General features: G+C 42.5%; 2 protein-coding genes across 6 annotated transcripts in view; both read right to left on the reverse strand.

Moving 5' to 3' along the window:
* MARVELD2 (MARVEL domain containing 2) overlaps window positions 1-17,045 on the reverse strand; it is a 30,713-nt gene extending 13,668 nt beyond the window's left edge. The window contains exons 1-3 of the mRNA XM_023207882.1: window positions 16,983-17,045; window positions 11,217-12,380; window positions 8,215-8,250 (exon numbers count right to left, since the gene is read on the reverse strand). Of these exons, the coding sequence (XP_023063650.1) occupies window positions 8,215-8,250; window positions 11,217-12,365 (1,185 nt within the window). The 5' untranslated portion in view covers window positions 12,366-12,380; window positions 16,983-17,045. The remainder of the gene's footprint in view (window positions 1-8,214; window positions 8,251-11,216; window positions 12,381-16,982) is intronic.
* A 314-nt stretch (window positions 17,046-17,359) lies between these two features.
* The window catches only part of RAD17 (RAD17 checkpoint clamp loader component), a 50,879-nt gene continuing 43,924 nt past the window's right edge, over window positions 17,360-24,314 (reverse strand). For all 5 annotated transcript variants that reach the window (XM_023207920.2, XM_023207921.3, XM_023207923.3 and 2 more), the window contains 2 exons: window positions 21,181-21,238; window positions 17,360-18,128 (listed from right to left, as the gene is read on the reverse strand). In XM_023207920.2, the coding sequence (XP_023063688.1) occupies window positions 17,867-18,128; window positions 21,181-21,238 (320 nt within the window). In that variant the 3' untranslated portion in view covers window positions 17,360-17,866. The remainder of the gene's footprint in view (window positions 18,129-21,180; window positions 21,239-24,314) is intronic.

Below are 24,314 nucleotides of genomic sequence, written 5' to 3' on the forward strand. Positions count from 1 at the left end.
AGCCTAATGTTTTGGGAGGCTGAGGTGGGAGGATCACTTGAGGTCAGGAGTTCGAGGCTGCAGGACGCTGTGAATGGTCCACTGCACTCCAGCCTGGGCATCAGAGCAAGACCCTGTCTCTTAAAAAAAAATCAAAAACAGAAGTGAGGTTCAGAGAGGTCAAGTCAATTCTCCAAGGTCACGTAACTATTAAGTAGAAAAGCCACAATTAAAACTCAGAACTGGGCTGGGTGAGGTGGCTCATGCCTGTAATCCCAGCAGTTTGGGAGGCCGAGGGGGGTGGATCATTTAATGTCAGGCATTCAAGATCTGCCTGGCCAACATGGTGAAACTCTGTTTGTACTAAAAATACAAAAATTAGCCAGGCGTGGTGGTGGGCGCCTGTAATCCCAGCTACTCAGGAGGCTGAGGCAGGAGAATCGCTTGAACCTGGGAGGCAGAGGTGGCAAGGAGCTGAGATCGCACCACTGTACCCCAGCCTGGGTGACAGAGCGAGACTCCATCTCAAAAATAAATAAATAAATAAATAAATAAATAAATAAATAAATAAATAAAACCCAGAACTAGGCCAGGTGCAGTGACTCATTCCTGTAATCCTAGCACTTTGGGAGGCCAAGGCAGGAGGATTGCTTGAACCCAGATGTTTGAGACCAGCCTGGGCAACATAGGGAGATCCTGTCTCTACAAAAAAAAAAAAAAAATATATATATATATATATAATTTTTTCTTGAGACAGAGTCTCGTTCTGTTGCACAGGTTGGAGTGCAGTGGTACGATCTCGGCTCACTGCAACCTCCGCCTCCGGGTTTAAGCAATTCTCCTGCCTCAGCCTCCCAAATAACTGGGACTACAGGTGTACACCACCATGCCTGGCTAGTTTTTTTGTATTTTAGTAGAGATGGGGTTTCACCATGTTTCCCAGTCTGGTCTCGAACTTCTGAGCTCAGGTAATCCACCCACCTCAGCCTCCCAAAGTATGGGATTACAGGCATGAGCCATCATGCCTGGCCAAAAAATAAAAAATTAACTGGGCGTGGTGGTATGCACCTGTGGTGCAGGCTACCTGGGAGTCTGAGGTGGGAGGATCACTTAAACCCAGGAGGTCAAGGCTGCAGTGAATTGTGATCATGCCACTCCACTCAGCCTGGGTGACAGAGTGAGACCCTGTCTCAAAAAAACAAACATACGAAAAACAAAAAATCCAGAACTATTTAGTTCATTGATACTTTTTTTTTTTTTTTTTTTTGAGACCGTCTTGCTCTGCCACCCAGGCTGGAGTGCAGTGGTCAGATCATAGCTCACTGCAGCCTCGAACTCCTGGGCTCAACCTATCCTCCCTCCTTGGCCTCCCAAAGTGCTAAGGTTACAGGTGTGAGCCATGGTGCCTGGCCTGGTTCATTGACACTTCAAATGAATAACATAAAGAAACCTGTTTACTTAAATGTATATCGTTCATACCCTAAAGTTGCCTGAAGTTCTAGTAGCACACTAGAAACAAGCTTGTGATGGACAGGGCAAGCAATGCCATACTGCTACTGGAAAGTAAGATCGTGCTTGGGAACACGATTCCACTTTGGAGCAGTAACCTCCCTCCCCTCTACTGACCCCTTAAGCCTTCGAGAAATGCTTGCTGAACTAAACTGAGAGAGGCTTGGGAGGGCCCCTACTTCACTGCAAATAAAAAACAAAACAGGATTTTAAAACCTTAATCTTCATCTTGCCAGGAAGCTTTAAAAATCCTTTGTTTCCTGATTTCCTTACCCTGAAACTGGCTTTGGTTTAATATTAGCTCATTCTAAAAACCACTAGCACTTAACTCACTATTTAAATAGCACACCCTTTAGATTGGATTAGGTGTGGAGGCTGCTAACCAGCCCTAGGGGAAGGTTATAAAAAGGAAAAGCTGTCCAACCATGGCTCTAGGTGGGACAGAAGCCAGATCACCTAGACGCAGAAAGCGTGCCTCACCACTCGGTCCCCAAATCTGCAAAAACATGAGTGGCAAGCAGAGTACCCTGAGGAAATGAAATTAAGCCAGGATATTTTTAGGGAACACATTTTGAAGTTAGTATTTATTCTGCTGTATTTCTTGCTGATTAGGATGCCATTTCTTCATCCTAATGAATTCCTATATATTTAGTCTTAAAAATGAATAATGGTATTAAACATTAGGGGGAGCTTTTTTGGCTTAAATAAATGAATTTCTAGTTCTCTTTAACTTCTGTTTTCTTTTTTTTGACCCCCATATAGACACATGGTTTAACTCCTAAATGTTTAACAATCCAGATCTCATGGCACTGAGGAAGCTGCTATGAGCTTGTTGATCCTCTGGATCTCAGCAGCAGCCCCAGCATCAATCTCAGATCTCCCGGTCAAAGTTGCTTTGGGCAGAGGATCCTTTATTAATTTGTTTTCTACGTAACATTTTTTCAAGGAAGAACTAATCATTTTTCTTACTTGCCCATCCCTCATTCTAAGACTTACCTTTTAATATAGAAAGAGACCCTGAAGAAATCAGAATATTTCCATATAGACATTTCATCTGCTTTAAATTTATTTTAATTAATTAATTAATTTTTGAGACAGAGTCTCGTGCTACTGCCCAGGCTGGAGTGCAGTGGTAACGATCTCGACCTCGGCTCACTACAACCTCTGCCTCCTGGGTTCAAGTCATTCTCCTGCCTCAGTCTCCCAAATAGCTGGGATTACAGGCTTGCGCGACCATACCCGGCTATTTTTTTGCATTTTTAGTAGATATGGGATTTCGCCATGTTGCCCAGGCTGGTCTCAAACTCCTGACCCCTGGTGATCTACCCACCTTGGTCTCCAAAAATGCTGGGATTACAGGCGTGAGCCACCATGGCTGGCCTAAATTTTTTTTATTTTTATGGTCTTAACTTTTTCTTCTGCTCTTTTTGGATGAACCTTCCTGATCATCAGTTTGGAAAACTCTTATTGGGAAAAAACTTTTTTTTTTGAGACAGAGCCTCGCTCTGTTGCCCAGGCTGAAGTACAGTGGCACGATCTCAGCTCACTGCCACCTCTGCCTCCCAGGTTCAAGCCATTCTCCTGCCTCAGCCTCCTGAGTAGCTGGGATTACAGGTATGCACCACCATGCCTGGCTAATTTTTGTATTTTTAGTAGAGATGGGGTTTCACCATGTTGGCCAGGCTGGTCCCAAACTCCTGGCCTCAAGAGATCCACCTCCTTTGGCTTCCCAAAGTGCTGGGATTATAGGCGTGAGCCACAGCACCTGTTCTCTATTGGGAAGAAATCTAAAACCACATATGAGATAAAGAATTAAACCCTCATTAGGCTTTTATGGGAAGGCTGCATTAGGCTCCAGAATGGGAAAGGCCACTCTTAGATAGTACTCTTGATGACAGACATGTCAAAGGAAAGGGGAAAATGGCCCAGCCCAGTGCCCCAGAGTAACACGACCATTCTTTGCTTCTAGCAAAAACTAGTCTAAGTAATGTTATGAATATAATTATTAACTTTTCAACTTAAAAATGGGCTGAATGAATATCTGTCAGGTTAGAAATAGAGAGAATGAAGGGAGGCTGAGGCAGGACAATCGCTTGAACCAGGGAGTTGGAGGTTGCAGTGAGCTGAGATCACGCCACAGCACTCCAGCCTGGTGACAGCGAGACTCCATCTCAAACAAACAAACAAACAAACAAAAAAGGGAAAAGAAATAGGGAGAACTAGCTATGTGTTTCAGTATGCATTTATTTCTCCAATTCTTGATTCTCTCTCCCTTTGAGTGTGTAATACAATAATGCACAGGCCCCTGACCTCAAACCCATACCATCACGTTCCATGCCCACATTAGATTCTGGCTTTTCTAGCTTATAATATAAACCTGCACAGCACTTAAAGCACAGCTTTCAGAATTTGTTGCTGTCTCTATGTGATCTTATCTTCTTTCTATCATTTCTTTTAAAAGTGATCTTACTTGCTTTTAAAAAATTACATTAATTAAAACAAAAAAAGAAGGCACCCCCTAGTATTAGACCAAACAACAGACAGGAAACTGAAGTTCAGAGAAAGCAAGCAATTTCCCCAGGATCACAGAGCTAGTAAGTAGCTGTAGCTGACCTAGTACTCAAATTTAGATTGTCTGATTCTAAAGTTCACTTGCTGGCTGCACACCTGTAATCACAGTGCTTTGGGAGGCCGAGGCAGGAGGATCACTTAAGACCAGCCCAGGCAACATAGTGAGACTTCTTCTTTACTAAAAATTATTTAGAAATTAACTGGCATGGTGGTGCATGCCTGTAGTCCCAGCTACTTGGGAGGTTACGGTGGGAGGATTGTTTGAGCCCAGGAGTTTGAGGCTGCCCTCAGCCTGGGTGACAAGGAAGAACCTGTCTCCCCCTCCAAAAAAATTATATAAATAAAATAAAGCTCATTTCCTCTTTTTCATGCTAGTCTGCCAATTCTTTCCTGCTATGAACTAGGAAGGACGCAGGTGAGAATTACACCCAGTGAGAAGCTGGAGGCCCTGATATTTTCTTTCTTTCTTTCTTTCTTTTTTTCTGAGTCAGGGTCTCTCTCTGTCACCCAGGCTGGGGTGCGTTGGCGTGATATCAGCTCACTGCAACCTCTGCCGGCCAGGCTCAAGCCATTCTCCCACCCGAGCCTCCTGAGTAAGTGGGACTACAGGTGCGCGCCACCACACCTGGTCCTGATATTTTTGACAAAGTTTCTCATTGGTAAGTCCAATAGAAATTTGTTGATTAAGTCATGAAGTTCCCTCTTATAGAGGTCTTATTTTAGAGTATCCACAGTGATCCATCTCCGGGAAAAGACGCCTCTAAAAGGATGCTCTTTGGCTTCAGCTCCCATATCTTGAAAGACTAGAAGTTAACTGGATTGATATGATATCCAGTGGAGTCCTAGGAATGGGAGTGCTCATATCTGCTAAGGTTATTCCCGATTATTCTGGGACCTCTCAGTGTCTGGGAGCCTAAAATACACCCTGGACATTCTGAGCACCAACCTTCCAGGGCAGCTGGAAGAGGTACCCGGAAAGAGGTACCCTAGAACTGTCTGGCAGATGTTCCAAATCCTGCCCCACCTATGGAGCCTGCATCAGGTACACGCTTACCAAACAATGACCCTGACCACCCTATCATTTGGGGCAACTTCCTCCAACTGATCCAGGCCATTCAGGTTGACTATGTACTAATCCTACCTAGAGGGAATGCCCAGGTAGACCATAAATTCTACCCTGGCCAAAAATGACCTCCATTTCCACATCATTGCCACAATGCAGCCCTGTCCAGCCTAGTGCTGAGCAGTCAACATCTACAAAGTGTAGACTTTTAACGTCCTAAAGCAAACAGATTCTTCTCTTCCAACCCAAGGATGTTTGAAACACACTTTTTAATGTTAGTACTCTGGGCTGGGCATGGTAGCTCATGCCTATAATCCCAGCACTTTGGGAGGCCAAGACAGGCAGATCACTTGAGATCAGGAGTTTGAGATCAGACTGGCCAACATGGTGGAACCCCATCTCTACTGAAAATACAAAATTAGCCAGGCATGGTGGTGCATGCCTGTAGTCCCAGCTACTTGTCAACACATTTTCTAACAAACTGTATTAGTCAGGGTGTGAAGAAACCTGTAGCACTGCTGGAAGTGGCAATTGGTAAAACCTCTATTGGATCATTTGGTAACCAAAATAAAGATACATCCTTTTGATGCAGGAATTCACTTCTCAGGATTTATCTGTCAAGTGTACTTGTACATACATGGAATGAAGTACGTACCAGTATGTATTTGCATGTATAAGGTTATTCACTGTAGTGTTGTTTTTAATAGTGAAAGACTGGGCCAGGTGTGGTGGCTCATGCCTGTAATCTCAGCACTTTGGGAGGCCAAGGTAGGTGGATCACCTGAGATTAGGAGTTCGAAGACCAACCTGGCCAATACGGTGAAACCTCATCTTTATTAAAAATACAAAAATTAGCTGGGTGTGGTGGCGGGTGTCTATAGTCCCAACTACTTGGGAGGCTGAGGCAGGAGAATTGCTTGAACCTGGGAGGTAGATTGCAGAGAGCCGAGATTGACCCACTGTACTCCAGCCTGGGCGATAGAGCGAGACTCCGTCTCAAAAAAAAAAAAAAAAAAAAAAAAAGTGAAAGACTGGAAACAACCTAAATGCTTATCATGGTTAAGTAAGTTATGATACATCCACATAATGCAATACTATACAGTTACAAAAAAAATACAGAAACTCTTTACATATTATTAAGGAAACATCTTAGAAATGTACTGTTAAGTGAAACAAACAAGGGCTAGAATGTGTGTAGCATGCTACCATTTGTGTAAAAGGGAAGGGAGAGCAAGTAACACAGGCAGGGGAACAGGGAAGCTGGGGTATAGAAATGAGATGATTTTGTATTATTGACCCTTTTGAATTTTCAACCAAGTAAATATGCTCTCTTTTCAGAGAAACAAATCCAAAGATTGAATTCTCAACTCCTTGCTAATAAATAATGTCTAGTATCTCAAAAAATGAGGGTAAAATTTTCAATGACGGTAAAATTATGATTATTAAAATAATTACATATATGTAAATAATGATAACAGCATCTCACTGAGTCCTCTCAGCAAACTTACGAGGTAGGAATTATTACTATTGCAATCTCACAGATGAAGAAATGAAGGCATAGAAAGGTTAAATAATTTGTCTACTGCCACACAGTTGGTAAACTGTAGAATAGAAATTCCCCGACACTACAAAATTTGGCATCTCTAAAAAAAAGTATTATTGGCCGGGTACGGTGGCTCACGCCTGTAATCCCAGCACTTTGGGAGGCCAAGGCAGGCAGATCATGAGGTCAGGAGATCGAGACTATCCTGGCTAACATGGTGCTAACATGGTGAAACCTCGTCTCTACTAAAACCACAGAAAATTAGCCGGGCGTGGTGGTGGGCTCCTGTAGTCCCAGCTACTCCAGAGGCTGAGGCAGGAGAATGGTGTGAATCCAGGAGGCGGAGCTTGCAGTTAGCTGAGATCACGCCACTGCACTCCAGCCTGGATGACAGAGAGAGACTCCGTCTCAAAAAAAAAAAAAAAAATATATATATATATATATATATATATTATTATTAGTATTGCAGATGTGTAGGAATGCCAGGTATGGTTGGTTGATGCCAATAGTAACTATTACTATATTAATTTATTTTGTAACTGCCCTGTGACTATAGTAAAAAAAATTGGCATCTGAAAGCAAGGGGAGTAGGATATAAAGAACAGCACAGAACTTTAAACACAAGTGAAGAAAGTTTGGGAGAATCACTTTCATTTTAAAAAACAATTAAATTTCGGCCGGGCACAGTGGTTCACGCCTGTAATCCCAGCACTTTGAGAGGCTGAAGTGGGCGGATCACGAGGTCAGGAGATCAAGACCATCCTGGCTAACATGGTGAAACCCCGTCTCTACTAAAAATAGAAAAAATTAGCCAGGCGTGGTGGCGGGCACCTGTAGTCCCAGCTACTCTGGAGGCTGAGGCAGGAGAATGGTGTGAACCTGGGAAGCGGAGCTTGCAGTGAGCCGAGATCGTGCCACTGCACTCCAGCCTGGGCGACAGAGCGAGACTCCATCTCAAAAAAAAAAAAAATTAAATTTCAAACATATGTTGGTTTATGTTGGTTCTCCTGAATCAACTTTGTTAACTTGCATGAATTTTCATCTAACAAAATTAAAGGAAGCTATAGATAATGATTGTTTAATCTGGTCTTTTTAGTATCTGGAAAAAAGCTCAAAGTCCTAATATGAACTCGATGTAATTGCTACACTTCCTTTTCTTTTTTTTTAAAGTCTCACTCTGTCACCCAGGCTGGAGTAACAGGATGTGATCTCGGCTTACTGAAACCTTCACTTCCCAGATTCAAGTGGTTCTCATGCCTCAGCCTCCCGAGTAGCTGGGGTTACAGGCACGTGCCACCATGCCCGGGTAATTTTTGTATTTTTGGTGGAGACACGGTTTCACCATTTTGGCCAGGCTGGTCTTGAAATCCTGGTCTCAAGTGCTCCGCCCTCCTCAGCCGCCCAAAGTGCTGGGATTACAGGTGGGAGCCACCACGGCTGGCCAATAGCTACATTTCACAGATGTATGACACTACTATGTAGATAAATAGACCTAAGAGAAAAGTATTAATAAATCTAAAGTATAATGTGCAGTAAACTTTATTCTTACCATTTTCCTTTTTGATGACAATGATGGCTCATTTACCTGGAACAAAAAGAGTTCAAATAGTTTTTCAAAGGCATGTGAGGCTACTTTGCAAATATTTTCATCCATTTGCATTTATAACTCAATCTCAATTTTAAGAGGTCGATCCCCTACTTGATGGGTGTTTCTCATCCTCTTTTTGCCTAGGTTTTGAAGGGCCAGTGGAGAACTGAGAAGAGGAATAACGGTAATTCCCTGTCAATCAGGGGCATACAGAGGAGTAGGGAATATGGGGATGGAAACTGTTAGATAAACCACTCTGAATTACCCTCAAATTTTATTTATTATTGCCTCCCATTACTTTGCATGATTAAAGAGTTAGGACAATTACTCTATAAAATTAATAGAAAAAAGCCCTAGGCTATTACATCTTCTAACCTTTAGGAAGTTATAGCAACATATAGACAGGCACAACTTTCAACATCAGGTGCCTGAAGTCTAATTAGGCATTATGAAAAGTCTCATAGACATAAGTTTTTGTTGAGAAAGGAAGAAGAAATAAAAGTATTATGTTGATCATTCTATTCACACAGAATTTTCAAATATTAACATTTAATAACTTATGCAACTAGCATAAAATTATGAGGAAGTATGTGAGTTTCACTATCTGGATTTCATATTGATTAGAATTAAAATTTTTTACTTTGTACACAGAGATGTACATTTGAGAAATAAATTGTAACTTTAAGAACAAAAATTTAATACATATGAAGGTTTGCTACATAAAAAAAATGTAAGAAATATGCTTAACGTGCTAAGACAACTTTTTAGAAATAACTTGAATCTATGTAGAGTTCTAGCAAGATAAATTATTTTGTGACAATCAAGCTAGGCAAGGTGGCTTATGCCTGTAATGCCAGCACTTTGGGAGGCCGAGGGGAGAGGAGTGCTTGAGGCCAGGAGTTTGAGACCAGCCTGAGCAACACAGCGAGACCCTGTCTCTACAAAAAAATTAAAATACATATATATAGAGAGATCACATGGACACATGTCAAAGTTCTTTGTATAACATGTAGGTACTTGTTATAAAACTATTTTTTTCCACCAAGTACAGTGGCTCATACTTATAATCTCAACACGTTGGGAGGCTGAGGCAGGAGGGTTGCTTGAGCCCAGAAGTTCGAGACCAGCCTGGGTAATATAGTGATACCCTGTCTCTACAAAAAATATTAAAAAATAGCTAGGTGTGGTGGTGTATGCCTGTAGCCCCAGCTGCCTGGTAGGCTGAGGCAGGAAGATTGCTTGAGCCTGGGAGGTCAAAGCTGCAGTGAGCCATGATTGTGCCACCGTATTGCAGTCTGGGTGACAGAGTGAGACCCTCCCTCAAAATAAACCATCATCAACAACAACAAAACGATTTGTTTCCCATTCCACTAGGTGTAAAAAGAAAATTTAAGGCTGGGTGCGGTGGCTCACGCCTGTAATCCCAGCACTTTGGGAGGCCAAGGCGGATGGATCACCAGAGGTCAGGAGTTCAAGACCAGCCTGGCCAATATGGCGAAACCCCGTCTCTACTAAAACACAAAAATTAGCTGAGCATGGTGGCGTGTGCCTGTAATCCCAGCTACTGGGGGGCTGAGGCAGGAGGACTGCTTGAACCTGGGAAGCGGAGGTTTCAGTGAGCCGAGATTGTGCCACTGCACTCCAGCCTGGGCAACACAGTGAGACTCCGTCTCAAAAAAGAAAAAAAAAAAAAAATTAAAAACACCAAAAGACGGGCCAGGCATGGTGGCTCACACCTGTAATTCCAGCACTTTGGGATGCCAAGGCAGGTGGATTACTTGAGTCCAGGAGTTTGAGACCAGCCTGGACAACACGGCAAATACTCATCTTTAAAGAAAATAAGAAAATTAAAAAAATTTTAAAACCAAAGGGCTATTTGTTGTTATGCATCAGATTCAAGCGAAATATTAAAAACAAAATACATATGTCAGCGTGTGCTGTTATAAGGACAGGATTTAATTTTTATTTATAGTTTTGCCCAATATATACCATGTCAACTGTATAGTATCTAAGAAGTCTTAGGAAAAGTGGAAAAGCAAAAATTCACAATATAGTTAACTTAAAATTACAAAAGAAATTTAAGGTAAATTTCAGTGGCATAGGAGAGTCTACTACACACATCTCTTTGGAAGAAAGCAAAGTATCAGCTTACTTCAGAGAATAATGTAGCCAGTGGAACATACTCTAACATTTGCTACTGTTCAACCAAAATAATTTTAGGTAGGGCTTTTATATAATCTTATCCTTCAGTGATTATTATTTTATTCTTATTGTTCTCATTATTATTTATTCTCATTATTATCCTATTAAGTTATAGAAATATAGAAACAACGTAGGACTTCCATTCTCATTTTGGACCATACGTCTTCCCCAAATAAAAAACCACTGGGCAAGTTTTCACAGAGTATATTCATTACAATTCAATCTCTCAATACTTAAAAAATTTAAACATGGTTTACCATATTCTTATTTGGCTTTATTCAACTCACTGGGAGAAAGTAAATCATAACATTTAAATGAAATTTAGGAGTCTTTATTAAGTTTTACCATATTAAAGAATTAAGATTGTTCTCAAACTTACTTTAATGATGAGACACTTATTTTACTGAGTATATTCTTCTTCTTTATAAAAATTCAGTAGCTGTGTCTTTCCCTTAAGCTTCAGACAGACATCATAATGCAGCCAACAAACTATATATTACACATCTGGTGCCTACTTGCAATGTTATATAACAGCCAAACGCCAGAGTGGGTTATCCCAGTCAAAGCATGTCAGATACTGCACTAGGACTTTTGAATCTCAGACCATTAAAAAAAAGAAAGAAAGAAAGAAAGAAAAGAGAAGATTTCTATGAAAGCTTTCTGTTTTGAGCACTACACTTTTTTTTTTTTAACAAGGGAACAAATAAATAACAGAAAAAACAAACATACACACACAAATGAGGGATTATGAAATCACTTACCTCTTGTTGTTCCATATATTCTCTGTGTCTCCGAGCTGCCTCATGCCTCCACAACTTCAGGCAAACCAAAGCACTTATAAGATAAACTATCATGGTAATAAACAGGAAGATCATTGCAGCTATCTGTCCTCCTTCTACCCGGCAGAACACTGCGTTCACTGGTGTATTAAATAACGGATAGTAGCAGAGGCCACCTCGGTTGGTATCATTCACATAGACTATGGCTGCGGCCATATACAAAATAAACAAGGCAACGTTAATTCCAAATTCAGTTAGGGGCCACCAATTAGAGTCCAGAAGAATGGTCCGGTAATACATGGACATTCCAAGAACCAGAATAATAATGGTGGTGATCCAAGCTAATCCAGCAACCACAAGTATAAAAGGGGTCTTAGGGCCACTGTAGTAATAGCCCCCATACATACTGCCCAGTCCACCAACGCCTCCCATGCCATATGGTTGTGAATATCCAAACAAGTTGTACCACTCACTGTCCTTGTGAATGTAAGCTGTGACACAAGCAAAGACGCCGGCCCCCAAAAGCAGCTCCGCCACCCCCAGTATTCTCAGCAGGCCTGCCCACGACTTCATGTAGGAGTACCTCAGGTTATACTCCTCCACCTTCTCACTGTATGTTCGAACTGTTTGTGTGTGTCGGTCTAGAGATCCATAGGGATCCTGGGGAAACACCGCGTCAGCCTCTTTCCGGGAACTAAAGGTTCCTCCTGACCCTCCGTAGGGATCTTTGCAGGAGTTGGGGGGTGAATGGTGGTTTGGTCTTGCTGGAGAGGCTGGTGGTGAACACTCCACTCCATCGGAGATGTATCTGATATCAGACACCGGCTTATCCCATTCGGGGTCCTTTTTCTTCCCTCTGAAGAAGTTCTTCCAGGAGTCGGGGACAAAGCGCCTTACTGGTTTGAGATCTGGCGCTACAGCTGGTTCCTCTGTGTCACTTGAGTAGAAGTCTGGCCCAAATGGTGGCTGTAATGGGAGAGGGGGTGGTGGCAAGGGATCAGCGCTCACTGCCCGCTCACTGTCGTGAAGAGTTGGATGGGTTCTTATGGTGCTATCTTGATAGGGCAGGTCGCTTGGGACCGCATCATAGTGCCTGTCCCGATTCCTGGATCTTCCATCATTTGATGACATTTGTGATTTTCACACCTGTGGCCAAATTTAAAGTTATCACTTATGATTAGTTACTTATCCTCTCAATGATGCTGATTTTATTCACATAGTAGCAAAAACTATTTAGGAGACCAACAGGATCATGTCTAATTATTATGATATACAAAAATGATAAATATGAGACTGGGCATGGTGGCTCATGCCTGTAATCCCAGCACTTCAGGAGGCCAAGACAGGCGGATCATTTCAGGTCAGGAGTTTGACACCAGCCTGACCAACATGGTGAAACACTATCTCTACTGAAAATACAAAAACTAGCCAGGCGTGGTAGCATGCACCAGTGATCCCAGCTACTCGGGAGGCTGAGATATAGATCGCTTGAACCCAGGAGGCAAGGTTGCCGTGAGCCAAGATTGCGCCACTGCACTCCAGCCTGGGTGACAGGGCTAGACCCTATCTCAAAAAAAAAAAAAAAAAAAGACAAATATGTATATTTTAACACTACAGATTTTCTATATTTTAAACAATTATATTACTTAGGGATACAGTCATCATTCTATGCCATTTTAAATGCAATCAAGATTTAAAATGTTAGGCTGGGCATGACGGCTCATGCCTGTAATCTTAGCACTTTTGAGAGGCCAAGGAAGGAGGATCACTTAAGGCCAGGAGTGGAAGACCAGCCTGGCAACATAGTGAGACCTGTATCTACCCAAAACATTTTTAAAAATTAGCCGTGTGTGGTGCTGTGCCCAGTCTCAGCTACTTGGGAGGCTAAGGTAGAGGAAAGAATCACCTGACCCCAGGAGTTTGAGGTTACAGTGAGCACTGACTGCACCAGTGCACTCTAGCCTGCGTGACACAGCGAGTCTCTGTCTCTAAAAAAGGGGGGAAAAAAAAGAAATGAAAACTAAAATATTTATAAATGTAATTTATCTGTGAGACCTCTTAAACAATAAAATAAAGACCAAAAGTGACAAAACTTTAACAAAACAGAATGCGAACACACTCCCAAGTAGAGTCATTTCCTCAGACATCTAAATCAAAATACTGAGAATTTGAGTGTAGCGAAATTTGATGGGTCAGCAAATATTCTTCATTTTCACTTGGAATAGCCTAGGAGAGGCAGTCTGTTAAAACAAAGGGAGTGCACAGCCCTTCCCCTTCCTAAATCAACAAAGTCATTTTAGAGGACTTGCTTCTTCCAGTCTCAAATATCAACAATGTAAACTAGATGTAAAAAAATTGAATCTCAGAGACAACAATCACCAAAGGCTAAGGCTCCCCCAAGGCACAATAGAGAATGGCAGCAACAACCATTAATATTACTCTCTCCAGAGCAATTCAGGTGATTTACTGTTCCCAGGGAGAGACTCAAGTATCTCAGAAGGTATTTAATCCACTTCAAAAATAAAGCAGAAAATGCACTTTTACTAAGCCTATTGATTCATGAAATCAGCGCTCTGCACCCATACACAGGAAGAAGAAAACCATTTGCAAATTAACTACTAGGGTTAAGGTATGCCGAACTGCTCTCTCAAATTGTTTATAAGTATTTTGCTTGAAGAACAATTTTTTTTCATTCACACCCTGCCAAGTCTCATTATTGAAGACTTAAACTGGGCACATGGTATTGTACTTGATCCTACGGTCTCAAAATTAAAATGGATAACCCCATCTTTTTTGTTATTGTTTTACTTATTTATTACGTATTTATTTATTTAATATTTTAAAGACAGGGTCTCACTCTGTTTCCCAGGCCAGAGAGTAGGGGCACAATCATAGCTCACTGCTGCCTCAGCCTCCTGAGTAGCTGGGACTACAGGCGCATGCCACCATACCCAGCTAATTCTTTTTTTTTTTTTTTTTTTTGAGACTCGCTCTGTCGCCCAGGCTGGAGTGCAGTGGTGCGATCTCGGCTCACTGCAAGCTCCGCCTCCTGGGTTCACGCCATTCTCTTGCCTCAGCCTCGCGAGTATCTGGGACTACAGGTGCCCACCACCATGCCCGGCTAATTTTTTGTATTTTTAGTAGAGATGGGGTTTCACCGTGTTAGCCAAGATGGTCTTGATCTCCCGCCCTCGTGATCCGCCCGCCTCAGCCTCCCAAAGTGCTGGTATTACAGGCATGAGCCACCATGCTCGGTCGGCTGCTAATTCTTTAAAATTTTTAATAGACATTAAGTATCACTGCGTTGCCTAGGCTGGTCTTGAACTCCTGGGCTCAAGCGATCCTCCTGCCTTGGCCACCCAAAGTGCTGGGATTACAAGCGTTAGCCACTGCACCTGGTCTGATAACCCCATCTTTATACTGTTGAACAATTTGAAAATTCCTAAGGCTTTATTTTATTTTACTTTGGAAAACAAAGACCCTTCATTTAACCTGCCTTGCACCAGGCATGCTGAAGGTACACTGGTGGACAAACCAGACTGAAATCCTTGCCTTCATGATGCTTTAACTGGGGGAGTGCCGGGCGGATTGACAGATGATAAATGAAATATATAGTATGCTAAAGAACAAAGTTGAGAAATGGGGTAAAGACTGCAATGGGGACAGGATGTTACAATCTTAAACAGAGTGACCAGGGAAATCTTCATAGAGAAAGGGACATCTGAGTGTAGAACTGAAGGTGAAGGAGGAAGCCAGGCCATTATCAGGGACAAGTGTTCGGGCAGATGGAACAGCTAGCGCAAATGCCCTGAGGCAGGAGTGACTGGTATGTTCAAGAAATATTCAGGCATGGAGGCTACTGTGGCAGCAGCAAAGTGGGTAAGAAGGTGAATAGTAGAACTGAGGCCATCTGAATCATGTAGGGCCTTGAAAACCACTGGAAAGAAAGGACTTTGTCTTTTGCTGGGAGTGAGATGAGAAGCCACTGGAGGATTCTGAATAGAGGAGTGACATGATTTGACTTATTTTAACAGTATCACTATGGATGCTGTGTTGAGAGTACACTCCAGAAGGCAGGAGGTAAAACAGGAAGACTGGCTAGGCCATTGAAATAATCCAGTGGATCACTGAGATCGTGAGAAGAGGTCAAATGCTAGATAGGTATTTAAAATTTTTATTATAGAAATTTTCAAATATAATAAAAAGTAGAAAGAATAGCATTATGAACCCTTGTGTATCCACATCCAGCTTCTACATTTATCAATTTATGGCCAAACTTGTTTCATTTATACTCCCCGTACTATTTCCTCTGCCGCTAAGAGTCCTCTGAAGTAAACCCCAGACATCTGATCATTTTATCTGTCTATACTTCATTCTCCACCCCTCCCGCTTAGCCTTGGGGAGCAGCAGACTGAAGAGTGTTTCAGATGCGTTAAAAATCCAGGAAGAGATGTAAGGGGGCAAGCAAGGCACAGAGTATGTACAGACTGGAGACAAGAGAATGGGGTGGAACCCCAGGGTCTTCTAATAGGGGCACTCTGACCTTAGAGGATTAACTCTGATGGCCCCAGCAGGGTGCCCAGTGCAAAGCGGTTCTGTATATTATAACAATCATTTATTTTTGTACCTTTCTATTTCTTTCTCTAAAAATGTAAGTTCTAGAAATGCTATTACGACTCTAGTTTTTGAAACACATTCCTAAGAAATGTAGAAGCAAAAGCACAACAAACGATTTTAGCAAGTTTTACACAGCATTTACAGGATACACTATGCTTAATTCAACTCACTGGTAAAAATAAGATTCACTGTAATGGATTTAACTCTTCACCTGTGAAGTGGCTTATTTGAATCAAATCACCTTATCCATTTTTAAATAAAAAATATGCAATTATTACAGAGTTGTGGAAAAGCAAGGTAATGTGATTTTTAGAAGGGAATGGTTAGCTGTATTTCATTACATCTTAAATATCTGGATACCCCTAATGTCTTTCAGGATGTCACTGAGAGTCCGTTCTGGTCCCGCAGGCCGCGGCAGCGTGTGTCTTTGTCCCGCTCAGGCCCCGGACTCTTACTCCACTCTCGTACACTCATCTTGGAAAGCCGCGGCAGCGGCAGAAGAAATGGCTCCCCCAGCTAAGTGTCACAGGAATCATGCCTGGTCACCTTTCCACAAACAGAACCACCGGTTTACCTGGCTTAAAAGTTTTGCTGGACCCAAGAAAGGGGTAGATTTCGGATACTTCTGCGCTTCCAAGGGATCGGGAAAAGCTCTGCGGTTCTAACTAACCCACGACTGCCCGGGGGTAGCGAGCATTTTCTCTGTGGGGTATCCCCCGCGCCAGCCTCTGGGCGCCCGGTCCCACAAATCTCATTGTGTCCTCCGCTCTGCCCGCGCCGGCTGGGCGTTCGTCTTCGCGTTTCTGGCTGAAACCCACTGTCTTTGGAGATTCCGCCCCAACGAGGCCGAAACTAAGCCGGGAGACCTCCCAGGTCAGGAGCACCGGGATCGCCCCAAGGTGCGCGTCCCGCCCCTCGCCCGGAAGGACGGCGGCTCGGCCGCACCTGCGTCTGCAGAGCGAAACCCGGCAGGAGGCGGGCCTCCCCGGATCCCTGGCTCCGGCCTCCCCCGCGGGCTATGGCAGGCTGAGCGCTGCCGAGCGCGGGCACCCCTCGGTCCCCGCACACCTGGGCTGGGGGCCGCCGGGCCCTCCTCTCCCGATCACGTGGCCCCACCCCGGCCCCACTTACCTGCGCAGTCGCCAGGAAGAGCGCGCACGCCGCCCGGGACTCTGAAAGCGGTATCGGACTCCGAGGCCGGGGGCGGGGCCGGGGGCAGGCCGAACGAGCCCAGCCTTGCCCGCCCAGCTCTGCCCCGCCCGGCTCTATCGGCCCGACTCCCACTCTGGACCCAGGCTGCTCGGCGCCACTGGCCGGCACCTCGCGGCAATGACTACACACGGGGCTCTTTTGGAAAGATAGTTACAGTTCTCATCGCAACTTTGCCATCCTCTTCCCTATCTTTTGAAAAGTTTGACACGGGGTGAGGGAGATTCGTGCACTGTGCCTAAGGATCCAAGGCAGACAGTACATGCTAGGTAATGTTAAAAGACAGGAGAAACAAAATGAAATTCAACATTTTAATTGTGATATAAATTATGTAAATACTTTCCAAAAAGTATCTAAGATATTCCACTGTACAACACATCAAAACTATATCTGAGAAGCTGAAGACAATGAAGTGTAAATAAGGCACACAGTTTACACTCTTAATTGCATCCTAAACTGTTGTATAGTTCATATTTACAACCCCCCATAACGTTTTTGCTTGCTGAATTAGTCCTTCACATTTTGATATTTGGCATAATGTTGAAACACACTTTATACACACTGACCGCTCCTTAAACCACTCACAGATTTAATAAATACTACAGAAAAAATTCAGAGATTTGAAGGCTTGATCTTCTATTTACTTCAAGATGACAGAAGAGTAGGTTTCTTGTGACGAAATACTACAAGAATGAAGAATTAACAAACTGTTGTGTAATTCATCAGAAAAGCGTATTAACTCTGCTGAAGTACCACTGAATGAAAAATGAATCTGTGAAGTAGGAATCAGATTAGCAGGCTGGCTTCTATGTCCCATCACTCTCATAGTCTTCTATTATTATGTTTTCTTCCATGTCTCCTTGGGATGAAAAGGGCTGGGGCTGGCTAGCAGGCAGTTCGCTGGCACTATTCTGACTCAAAGGAAGAGACCAGGTTTCCGGCGCAGTGGCTTGAGTGGGTTCACCCAGAGATTCCTCTGCAGAAAGTCCTCCATTAAGCTGGGCTTCATCTCCGCTGTCAGGGTCTATCATTCCATGTTCCCTGTCAGTCAGGGCTTCCATTTTCAATCTGTCACATTCATTGCAGGCATTAACAAGAACCAAAGGAGAAGATTTTTAAATTACACCATGAGTGTGATGATTATGAAGCCATCTTTCTTTCATTTACCTACACTGTGCTGTTCAGCTAGTCCCTTTAACTACAAAAACAAAACTACAAGGTAAATGACAAACTGTGAATAAGTTCCTACAACTTAAAATACAAAAAGGAGCTGAACACGGTAGCTCATGCCTGTACTATCAGCACTGTGGGAGGCCGAGGGAGGCAGATCACTTGAGGCCAGGAGTTCAAGACCAGCCTGGACAACATGGCAAAACCCCATCTCTACTGAAAATAGAAAAACTAGCCAGCTGTGGTGGCATGCGTCTGTAATCCCAGCTACTCAGGAGGCTGAGGCAGGAGAATTGTCTGAACCCAGGAGGTGGAGGTTGCAGTGAACCAAGCTAGTGCCACACTGAGCTCCAGCCTGGGTGGCGACAGAGCAAGACTCTGCCTCCGGAAAAAAAAAAAAAAAAAAAAACCAATCCAAACCACAAGAAAACACCTAAAAATAAAAAGAAATAATGTCTTCAGTAAAGATTTCTTTTTTTTATTAAGACTGTCTTGCTCTATCACCCCAGCTGGAGTGCAGTGGTGCAATCTCAGTTTACTGCAACCTCTGCCTCCCAGGTTCAAGCGATTCTCCTGTCTCAGCCTCCGGAGTAGCTGGGATTACAGGCAGGCACCACCACGCCCAGCTAGTTTTTGTATTTTTAGTAGAGATGGGGTTTTACCATGTTGGGCCAGGCTGGTCTCGATCTCCTGACCTTAGATGATTCACACACCTCAGCCTCCCAAAGTGCTGGGATTACAGGCATAAGCCACTGAGCCCGGCCTACTACTGTCATCTTCTAAACTGGCAAAGATACTTTTAAAACCCAGTGGTGGCAAGGGTTAGGAGAAAAGAACATATTGATACACTGTAAGTGGATATAAAATTGGAAAAATTTTCTTGCCAACAATTTGGCAATAAAGAAGAAAAGCCCCAAAAGGTATATATCTATTGATCCAGCAATTTCATTTGTAGGAATTCATCCTAAGTAAATAGTATTTGAAGTGCATGATGACTTATCTACAAGGCTAGGATAGTAAAAGTTGAAAAGAAGCTAAATGGGCAAAAATAATGTATAGGTTGAATTACAGGAAATTAAACATCTATTAAATATTAAGTACTAATATTAATAAATACTAAATACTAAATATATTCATGATGGTTTTAAATATGGTCTACATAAATAAAAGATAGTACCAGTCACTGTAATATATACCATTGAAAATACTGCCTCTCGTGGCCAGACACAGTGGCTCACGCCTGTAATCCCAGCACTTCGGGACGCCGAGGTGGGTGGATCATGAGGTCAGGATATCAAGACCATCCTGGCCTACACAGTGAAACCCAGTCTCTACTAAAAATACAAAAAAAAAAAAAAAATTAGCCAGGCGTGGTAGCAGGTGCCTGTAGTCCCAGCTACTTGGGAGGCTGAGGCAGGAGAATGGCGAGAACCTGGGAGACGGAGCTTGCAGTGAGCCAAGATCACGCCACTGCACTCCAGCATGGGAGACAGAGCGAGACTCCATCTAGGGAGAAAAAAAAAAAAAAAGAAAATACTGCCTCTCAAGTCACATTGAGTAGGTAGTTGAACCAATAATAAAATAGTGAAGATTCTCATTCAGTTTAGGCTTGTGTAAAAGTAATTACTTTTGCAGCAACCCAATACATCTCAGGAGCAAAAATACAATAGAAGATACTTGTCTTTATTTGTCTTTATTTTGATGCCATAAACTTAGGGGGTTGGGGAAAGGAGCCATCAAGGAGATCTGGTCCTGCTTTCATTCAGAAGGATGTGAGAAGAAAAGCAGTGTTTATGAAATGTATAAGCCCTGATCACATCCCAGTGGGACGATGCTTCAAGATCCATCCATCATGGTCTTTCTGTGATAGGAAAGATGGGCTCCGCATAGCTAAGCCAGTATACAGAAAAAAACATTAACACTACAAAGGCCTTAATGAATCTTGGAGGGTAGAGAGGGGGAAAAAGCTCACATCACAAGAGTTTTCCATTTGGGACCAGAAATAGGAGAAAAGGTAGGAGGAGTCAGAGGTGCCATTTCTATCACTTACTTTTGTCCATGCATCCAGTAAGCAAGATATTTTAAATCTTTTTTTTTTTTTTGAGATGGGTTTTTGCTTTTGTTGCCCAGGCTGGGGTGCAATGGTGTAATCTTGGCTCAATGCAACCTCGACCTCCCAGGTTGAAGCGATTCTCCTGCCTCAGGCTCCTGAGTAGCTGGGATTACAGGAATGTGTCACCACACCTGGTTAAATTTTGTATTTTTAGTAGAGATGGGGTTTCACCATGTTGTTCAGGCTGGTCTTCAACTCCTGATCTCAGGTGATCCACCTGCCTCGGGCTCTCAAAGTGCTGGGATTACAGGCATGAGCCACCATGCCCGGCCATTTTTAAAATCTTTAAACAATTCCTGAGTGCTTAATTCGATCTTACAAATAAGCTAAGTCAAACTGAAGTATACATTTTGTGTTAATCACTGATAATGGCACAGAAGCTACTTTCCAATAAAATGAATCATATATATATACACACACACACACACACACACACATCTATTTTTTGCTTGTCTAAATTTTCTAAAATAAGAATATATCAAGGACACTGCTCCTTTCTGAGGCAGTTCCTAGTCATTGCAGGTCTTCAAGCATAGGCTAAGAACATCTCTCGACAGGAAGCTGGAAAGGGGTTTCTAGATTTGTTGAATTGGAGGATTTTAAAGATTCCTCTTCCTTTGTGATTCCCTGATTCCATTTAATCCGGTATAGTCCATTGGAAGTAGGTGAAAATATGCTTTATATTTAAGAAAAGGAAGGGTCTCTAATATAATTATGTTTATAAATTACTAGGTACAGTATGTCTTTCTTGGATGTTATAGATAACAGTTATTAATTCATATTGAATATATTCAGTAGACATTATCAGCTTTTTGGAAAGTGAGATGATCAGCTTACCTTCCAAAGTGTCGCTTCAGAGGGAGCCTTCCAATATCTTGGATAAAAGAAATCTGAGCTGAAACAGATTTTTTAAAAGTTGTAAACAATTTTTCAAAGAAAATATACAAATGGCTAATAAGCACATGAAAAGATGTGCTTATTGTAATCTTTAGAGAAATGCAAATCCAAGCCATAGTGAGATACCAATTCACATCTATTAAGGATGACTGTTATAAAAAACCAGAAAACAAGAAGTATGGATAAGGATGTGGAGAAAATGGAACCCTTGTGCATTGCTCGTGGGAATGTAAAATGGTGTAGCTGCTGTGGAAACCAGTATAGTGGGTCCTCAAAAAATTAAAAATAGAATTACTGTATGATCTAACAATTCCACTTCTGGGTATATACCCAAAAGAATTAAAAGCAGAGTCTCCAAAAGATATTTTGTATGCCCATGTTCATATCGGCATTAACAATAATCAATGGGTGGAAGCAACCCAAGTGTCCGTCAACAGATGAATGGATAACCAAATGTGGTATATACATCTAATTATTACTCAGCTTTAAAAAGGACACATGCTGTAACACAAATGAACTGTGATAACACCATTCTAAGTGAAACCAGTCACAAAAGAACAAATATTGTATGATTCCACTTATATGAAGTATTTAGAGTCATAAATTCATAGAGACAGAAAGTAGAATGGTGGCTGCCAGGGGGAAGGGAAAAGGGGAATTAATGCTAATAGTTATAGAATTTCAGTTTTGCAAGAACCAAAAGTTTCGCAAACTGGTTGCAGAACAAGGTGGATATACTTAACACTACTGCACTGTAAAATTCAAAATGGTTAAGATGATAAACTTTATGCTTTGTATACTTAATCACAATTAAAAATTCATAAAGAAAAAGAATGAATAGTCAACTTTCAGGATGACAGCATAAGCTCTTGTGTACCCACTCCCAGAGATAAGCAAAATTGGTGAAAACTCTTAAAAATCAATCATTTAAAGTCTCTGGAAATTGTCCTAATAGCATACAGCAAATGAGAAAAGATCTATTCAAGAAAATCAAACAGGAAGAATCTGAGGCACCTGAGCCACTCCCATTCTCTCCCTCCTATTCCCAATCCTGAGCTGAGAGGGCTCAGCTTGATGAACATTTCATTCCAGGTGGGTGCAGCCAAGAACTAATGACTCCTTCCTACTGGAGTGCAGCAGGGTGATTGGGGCTTCCTTTCTCCACCCAGCCCTACTCACAGGATAAGAGGTTCTAACCCAAAGGCACTGTCCCCTGTCCCAACTGCAGTCTCCCTTACCCCAGTTTGTTATACAGCAGATGGTACACACTGGGAGAGGCAAGCCAAAATAATCAGAGGCTACCTCTGTAGCTGGGCACCCACCCAGAATAACTGGCTTAGAGATTTTGCCCAGAGGAGAGGCAGTCCATAGGAAAAAGCTCCAAAGCTTTCCCCAAAGGAACTGACTTTATTTGAAACATAGTGTGGGGAAATTCAAGCCTAAAGGGCACCCCTGAAACCAGCTCCTCTTAAGTAAGAACAAGCTAAACATAAGCCAACTAGTTCATAAGAAACAACCAGGGAAAGAGACAACGAGGAAGAGCCCTCCTGGTTTCAGAACAACTCTCAGAAACTGGCTTGAAAGCCTACAACTGCCCAAATTAAATTGGATCAGACTGTGGAGAAATTTTTGTCCTAGAGCACTGCTGAAAACACAGCAATTAGATAGTAATTAGGGAGTAGTCACGCAGGCTCACGTCTGTAATCCCAGCACTGTGGGAGGCCAAGGTGGGTGGATCACTTGAGGTCAGGAGTTCAAGACCAGCTTGGCTAACATGGTGAAATGCCATCTCCACTAAAAATAGAAAAATTAGCTGGGAATGGTGGCATGTGCCTGTAGTCCCAGCTACTCAGGAGACTGACGCATAAGAATTGCTTGAGCCCGGGAAGCGGAGGTTGCAGTGAGCCATCGTGCCACTGCACTCCAGTCTGGGTGACAGAGTGAGACCCTTCCCCCCACCTTCCAGAAAAGAAAAAAGTAATTAGGGGAGCCAACAGCGTGATACCAAAGGAAGCAGAGAACTATACAGAGCTATCAGGGAAAGACACAAAGTGAGCTCTGCTAAAACCACCATCATCCCAAGTAAACTGTGGGCACAGCCAAGGATGAGCTCTCTGAAAAAAGAGGGAGGAAGGCTTCATATTGCAAAAGACAGACTTCATTACATGAGTTTAGCCAAGTCACTAAACAAATAAACAAACACACAACAACAAAAACAAGCCCCAGAGGAGGAGAATCAATATTCTCCAAAACTGCTGCAATATATTCCCTAAAACATCTAGTTTTCAACAAAAAATTATGACATGCAAAAAGGGAAAGTGTGACCTACACACAAGAAAAATATGGGCAAAAGAAACTGCCTTTGCAAGGGCTCAGACATTAAATTCAACAGAAAAATACTTCAGTAAGCCATTATAAATATTTTCAAAGTAGAAAAGGAAATCATACTTAAAGTAGTAAAGAAAGCTGTAATGACCATGTCTCATGAAAAAGAGTATTAACAAAAAGACAGAAATTATAAAAAGAACCAAATGAAAATTCTGGAGTCAAAAAGTACAATAACTAAAATGAAAAATTCACTAAAGGGACTCAACAGTAGATTTGAACTAGAAGTATCTTCAAACTTGGACATAGGCCAGGTGTGGTGGCTCATGCTTGTAATCCCAGCACTTTGGGCGGCTGAGGCAGGCAGATCATCTGAGGTCAGGAGTTCAAGGCCAGCCTGGTCAATATGGTGAAACCCTGACTCTACTAAAAATACGAAAACTAGCCGGACATAGTGGCACGTGCCTGTAATCCCAGCTACTCAGGGGGTTGAGGCAGGAGAACTGCTTGAACCCAGGAGGTGGAGACTGCAGTGAGCTGAGATGGTGCTACTGCACTCCAGCCTGAGCAACAAAGGGAGACTCTGTCTCAAAAAAAAAAAAAAAATGATTTGGACATAGATTGACATAGAGAAAACAGAAGAAATATGAACAAAATCTCATTAAAATGTGGAACAATTTCAAGTGAACATAACCTAATGAAGGACTAGAAGGACACAGAAAGAGGCAGAAAAATATTTAAAGAAATAA

The sequence above is a fragment of the Piliocolobus tephrosceles genome, chromosome 4 (assembly GCF_002776525.5).
Source record: "Piliocolobus tephrosceles isolate RC106 chromosome 4, ASM277652v3, whole genome shotgun sequence".
Taxonomy (NCBI): Eukaryota; Metazoa; Chordata; class Mammalia; order Primates; family Cercopithecidae; genus Piliocolobus; species Piliocolobus tephrosceles.